Below are 6,528 nucleotides of genomic sequence, written 5' to 3'. Positions count from 1 at the left end.
GCAAATTTTATGCTAATTAAATTAAATTTGTTGCATATGTTTATTACACATTTTAAAAATATTTAAATGTGTATTTGCTGAATTATGATAGTAGATTATCTACTAATATTAGTTAAAAATGCTAAAATAATTTTTGTGTACTGTATTTAATTAATATAAAATATTATTTATATTCAAACTACTATTAAACCGAGACATGGAGAATGGGAGATCTGACACTCAGGCTCTGATGTTCTCAGTGCAGTCAAAATAAGAGTCTCGTTTCCGACACATCGGCCAAACAGAAAGAAAAAAAAGAAAATTGGCCCACATATTGACCTTTGGTGATATATCAGTTGACCACTAACTCAAAATATTTCAAATTGCAAACTACTGGAGGTTCTGATGGATATGGGTGTCTAGATATTAGAGACTTTTCTGAAACTGGTCAAATTGAATTGAATTGAATTGAAATAAGAATTAAATTAATTCAGCAGAAAGAAAGCAATGCGTAGAGAGTGCATGAATGAATGAATGATGAAGTTTCACTGTAAAAAAATCACCTAATTTAAATTTAAAAGTTACGTTTAATTGCTTAAACAAAATTACTTTATTTAAAATATTAAATAAAATCAATGTGGTACCAAAATTACATCCCGCAGGGATGCGTTATAATTTTTCAACTACTTTCAAATTGAATTAATGCTGAAAAAAACCTGACCTGAGTTAAATGAATGGAAACAATCATAATAATATTTGTTTTATATAATGATTAAAGTGTGATTTTTCTTACAACACAATTTTTCATATAGAATGTGTCACAGTCTTCAGCTGGTGTGCCCAGAACGGCCACCAGAGGACACTGTGTGGTTGTAGGCACATGGCTTCTGTTGTGTTTGTTTGGTGCCATGTGCTTTCTCCTGTCTATTGTCTGTCCCCTCCCATCTTGTCACCTTATTATTGTTTCAGTTGCTTCACCTGTGTCTCCCTCGTTACCCTCCTCGTTTGTCTCCCTATTTATTCTCCAGGTGTCTGCAGTCCTGTGCTTATCCGTTGTTTGTCGTCAAGTATGCTCGTGGCGTGTATTATGTCTGCCTGTATTGTTGTCCCTGACCTGCCTGCCTGCCTGTTTTCCCCCTCGGGGTAGTTGTTGTTTTGTTTCATTCTATTATTAAATAATCCTTTTTTCTTGCAACTTGAGTCCTCGCCTCATCTCTCCACACGCATCACGACAGAACGGATCAGCCTAGATAAGGACTCAGCAGAAGAAGGGTGTGCGCCATTCACCTGTCTCCACTCTCCCTAGCCCCCTCTACCAATGCATGCTCCAGCTCAAGGCCTTGAGCTCCCTCCGTCAGCAGGGGACTGACTTGAGAGAGTTTGTTGTGGAGTTCAGGAGTGCTGCAGAGGGGCTGGACTACAACGATGCGGCTCTCAAGGAACTATTCAACTATGCCCTTGATGAGCCCATCAGCATTTGGAGGAGGTTCGGCACAGAGCACCTGTCTTTTGGGGTGTTTGTGGACTTTCTAGCCCACAGGGAGAGACAGTCAGTTCCTGAGCCTATTCACAAGATGGCTGCCAGTCTGGAACCTCTTCCCTGGGTGGGCCCAAGGCGTTTGAGATTGGCTTCCAGGTTGGTGGATCCACCGTTGATCTCAGCCAGAGCAGCTGGCATTTCTCCGGTGGTCCCAAGTCTGGTGGTCCTGGAGGATCCGACTCTGGTGGTCCCAAGTCTGGTGGTCCTGGAGGACCTGACTCTGGTGGGCTCAAGTCTGGTGGTCCTGGAGTACCTGACTCCGGTGGTCTCAGAGGTCACAACAGAGCTGCCTGATTTCACTGCTGCTGCCATAATCAAGAAGGCTGTCTTTGCCTTTCACCTCATGGCTGTTCTGCGGGCATGGGCTGCTTCAGAATCCACTCATGAACTCGCTCCAGTCCGGGAGCCTTCAGAATCCACTATAGTGCCCGCTCCAGTCCGGAAGCCTTCAGAGTCCACTCCAGAATCCACTCCAGTCCGGAGAGTTCTCAGATTCTACGCCAGAGCCTACTTCTACCCATGAGTCTGCTCAACCATGGTGGTCAAGAACTCTGCCTGTGCTGCCTTGGTGGTCTACAGCGCCACCATGGTGGTCTTCAGCCCCACCTGCACTAATGTGGTGGTCGCCAGCGCCACCTGATCCACCATGGCCCTCTCCCATCTGCTTTGCTGTGGTGGTCATCTGCTCCACCATGGAGATCTTCAGTCATGCCTTCTCAGCTGTGGTGGTCTGCTGCACCACCGTGGAGGTCTTCAGCCTTCTCTGAGAGGCTGTGGTGGTCTTCAGCTCTGCCCTGGTGGGCTTCAGTTCTGCATTCTCCGTTCTGGTGGGCTTCAGCTCGGCATACTCTGCCCTGGAGAAGTTCAGCTCCGCCTGCTCCACCCTGGCCTCCTGCTCTGCCGGCTCTGCCCTGGTCACTTGCTCTGCCACAGTCTCCAGGCCCTCCTCCACTCCACGGGCCTGGCCCACCATCCCTCCCCCTGTTCCGCCTCCTCTCCACCGCGCTCCTGGACTCTTGTTCTGTGCCCCGGACTGTGGAGCGTCTGGAATCCGCTCCTTAGAGAGGGGGTTCTGTCACAGTTTTTAGCTGGTGTGCCCAGGATGGCCACCAGAGGACACTGTGTGGTTGTAGGCACATGGCTTCTGTTGTGTTTCTTTGGTGCCATGTGCTTTCTCCTGTCTATTGTCTGTCCCCTCCCATCTTGTCACCTCATTATTGTTTCAGTTGCTTCACCTGTGTCTCCCTCGTTAGCCTCCTCGTTTGTCTCCCTATTTATTCTCCAGGTGTTTGCAGTCCTGTACTGATCCATCGATAAGCTTGAGGCATGTATTATGTCTGCTTGTATTGATGTCTCTGGCCTGCCTGCCTGCTTGTTTTCCTCCTCTGAGTAGTTTTTGTTGTTGTTTTTGTTTCATTTTATTATTAAATAACCCTTTCTTCCTGCAACTTGAGTCCTCGCCTCATCTCTCCACACGCACCGTGACAGAATGCAATTTACTGTACTAAATCGTCAACAAAAACACTCACTGAACCAATGACACCTTGTAGAGCTTCAAAGCCGTCGTTTACTGGAAAGACATGATCTTTGCTGTCAGCAATCTTGGCCAGCTAGGAGAAGTGAAAAAAAAAGCATTACAAAAAAATTATAAAGTATATTTGCTTAAACAAGTGCAAGTTTCATATACCAACCCCTGGAGCATCATTTCTAGAAACCTTGTAACACTTTTGCAAAAGTGCCAAGATCTAAATGTTAAAATCTAGATCTAAGTTTTAAAGCTTACTATACCTCTAAACAACACACACACACACACACACCTGAGTCTCATTGAAGTCCTTCACTCCTACGCAGTACACAGAGGCACCCAGGCTGCGAGAGCGATTAGCCTGGAGGAAACACAGGGCAGAAACACTTCAGACACCTGCAAACTATTAGCCATGAACTGCTTCATCCACAGATCATGCTTTTGGCACTATGTGGCAAAGCTGAACATCTATGAAGAGGACACTGGGTAATTCTGATCATTAGATGCTGAATAATGTCTTTGTTGGTTGAAGCTGAAAGCAAAAGCATACTTAATTGCTTTGACTGTCAAGCCCTCCACTCTTTTTCTTTCTCTTCTTCTGTCTTTCATCATTCTCACCTCTCTCTCAGCATAATAGAAGAGATCTTCGTGCAGTTCTCCATCTGTGAGGGCGATGATCACACTGGCTGTGCGATATCCTTCACAGAGAATCAAAGTTTTATCATGTTTGCAACTTAATGCCAGATTTTTAATCAGCGAAACATGTTGAAACTAGCTAGTGGTACAAAGTAATTTAGATTTTTTAATGGACAATATGAGGGAAATAAAAAATATGCTGAATGGAAACAGCCTAAACCAGCTAAACTGGTCATATCATATCAGATCATATTTTTGCTGCTTACCAATATAAGGGGTTTCATGTTGGTTTTAGCATGCCAACACTGGTTAAAGGGATTGTTACCCGCAAAAATTAAATTTTTGTCATCATTTACTCAACCTCAAGTTGTTTCAAACCTGTATGAGTTTCTTTCTTTTGTTGAACACAAAATATGCTCTTTTGCGTTTAACAGAAGAAAGAAATTCATATGGGTTTGAAACAACATGAGGGTGAGTAATGACGACAATTTTCTTTTTTGGCTGAACTATCCCTTTAAGCTGGTCTACCTGCAACTATAACAAATTTAACCATTTCGTGCCAGCAATCTAAAACCAGTCTAAACTGTTTCTTTTTTCAGCAAGATAGTGTTTGAAATGAACCTACCCTCAGAGTTACCATAGTAAATCTGTTCGCTGGCCTAGTAGTACAAAAAAAAAAAAACATAAATATTGTAATCTCATGCAGATCAAACAGCATTCACAATGACTGGCTATTTCACTAACAGATGAGGAATACATTTACCCATCTGTGAAAGATCATTTAAAAACTCAACAGTTCTATGTTTTTAGGTCCATTTGTCAGAGTAGTGGCCAAACATAACCTTCGTGAAGGATATTTCGCGCTATTTGTCATAGCTGAGTGGGTGGTACTGACGCCAAGATGGTTCCTATTGGCTCACTCACCCGCTGAATGCCTTCATGCATAAAAGTGTCTCCACCTGGCCGCACTTTATGGAGTTCCTCCAAACCTTTCCGAATTTGGTCCCTGACAAATGCACACAATGAAAGAGAGAGAAAAGGTCGTGAAATATACATAGATCCTTGCTGCCTCTGTGCAATGTTTTACTGTAGCCACCAAACTGTAACATTGGTAACACACACACAAGGATTCAGGAGACCTGGAGTGTAAGTTTATTCTGGATGGAGTAAATTTTCAACAGCTACAGACAAATTACACCATGAATAATATTCACTGGCACTGACAACCAACGCTTCTCTGGAAACATGGAAAAACCTTAGTCACAATGAATTTGGCTTACAAAAGTGACATATCTGTAGAAACTGTGAGCCACATGTTGAAGTCATGGAAGTACTGTTTTAAAGGGACAGTTCACCCACAAATGAAAACTCTTGTCATAATGTACTCAACCACAAGTTGTTCCTGTTGACACATTTTTATTGTCTTTAGAGGGAAATCATTCAAGAATCCAGCATCCTCCCAGAACAGCTGTCTGTCTGAATGAATGTGATGCCAGCTGTCAATATTCCATTGACTTTTTATTAAAGCTAAAAATCAAGAATCTTGATAATGTTACATTACAGTAATGCATGCAAAACTTAACAGTGGAATCTGACTTAAAAATGTATCTTTTGAAAAATCATACTTTCTCATTAGTTGTTGCCATCTGTCTATATTCCAGTTTACATTAGGTTGACCTTTATGCAGGATTCTGTGCAGGAGAAATTGAATTTATTACTGTCACAGAAAATCACGCAAGTCATATCTGTGAAATCTGCCTGTGAATTAACGTATGCACTTTCCAACACTCCGTAATATTTTAATTGTGTAGTATCCCATTTATAAAAGCAATAAGGTACTCAAGGCATGCTGTATTGTATTTGTATGATTTGGCACATTTCGAATCACATAAGCTTATCTTCACAAAATGGCACAGCAACACTTTTGTAGATACATTCATATGTGATATGATTTGAAAGCAACAATTGCACTTAAAAAACAACAACCAGGCATTGTTTAATGATAGAACTTCAGTAATTAGAACTAAAATGGACAACCATGTATAAATGAAAATGAATGCATATTTGTCATATTAAATAGAATTTACAGAATTATGGGCTGCTGGTTGTGAGACATTATTGGTAATTCAGTGTTCAACAATAATGCTGATAGGATAGTTTGCAGCGGCTTCAGAAACCCTCCACCTTCCCCAGCTCCACCTGTATAGATCTGCTATGGGGTGATGTGATGTATATATGTGCAGCAGCAGTATTTTCTACATGCTCACAGCAGCATGTCTATGGATGTAATGGCAGTAGCAAGTCTCGGTACTTGCTCTGCCACAGCAGCAGCGTAACAGATCTATACCGCCAAGAACAAACACATTAACATTGCCATGTATAAAACTTTCTGAGAGTTGTCATGACAAAAATTAATCAATTAATTAAATAACCAAACTTTTGTGTTAATACAGGTTAGGAATAATATGTGTATGATTAAACAATGACAGAATTTTAATTTTCGGGTGAACTGTCTTTTTAAGAACTTTGTTGTAGGGTACAGATGTTAGCTATGTCAGTCAATAAGATAAGTCAGATAAATCAGTACTTATTTTGAGATAGCATCCTGTTTTCTGCATGAACCATAGTAACGTGTTTTAAAATAGCAACATCTGCTATGTTTAGAAGATTAAAAGTGAAATGCGTAATTTCTGTGCCACTAGCGGCATCAAAAAATGTTTTTGTATGAGCAGCTGACTGGGCAGGGCATAACAATGGTGTGACGAGAGGGGTGGGGCCGAGAGCCGTGGGAACGGAGCGAGGCCGGTGGAGTAAATGCTAATGCGCGACACCTGCGCCACTCACCGGT

General features: G+C 42.0%; 1 protein-coding gene across 1 annotated transcript in view; it reads right to left on the bottom strand.

The window, feature by feature from the left end:
- The window catches only part of LOC107728363 (anthrax toxin receptor 1-like), a 30,516-nt gene that overhangs the window by 16,008 nt on the left and 7,980 nt on the right, over positions 1 to 6,528 (bottom strand). Inside the window, exons 3-7 of the mRNA XM_016538500.1 lie at positions 4,605 to 4,686; positions 4,306 to 4,339; positions 3,663 to 3,742; positions 3,337 to 3,405; positions 3,049 to 3,129 (exon numbers count right to left, since the gene is read on the bottom strand). Coding sequence (XP_016393986.1) covers positions 3,049 to 3,129; positions 3,337 to 3,405; positions 3,663 to 3,742; positions 4,306 to 4,339; positions 4,605 to 4,686 — 346 coding nt within the window. The remainder of the gene's footprint in view (positions 1 to 3,048; positions 3,130 to 3,336; positions 3,406 to 3,662; positions 3,743 to 4,305; positions 4,340 to 4,604; positions 4,687 to 6,528) is intronic.

Source organism: Sinocyclocheilus rhinocerous, unplaced genomic scaffold (assembly GCF_001515625.1).
Source record: "Sinocyclocheilus rhinocerous isolate Xijiao unplaced genomic scaffold, SAMN03320098_v1.1 scaffold2232, whole genome shotgun sequence".
NCBI lineage: Eukaryota > Metazoa > Chordata > Actinopteri > Cypriniformes > Cyprinidae > Sinocyclocheilus > Sinocyclocheilus rhinocerous.
Note: the sequence above shows the minus strand (reverse complement) of the source record. Positions and strands in the feature narration are given on the sequence as shown.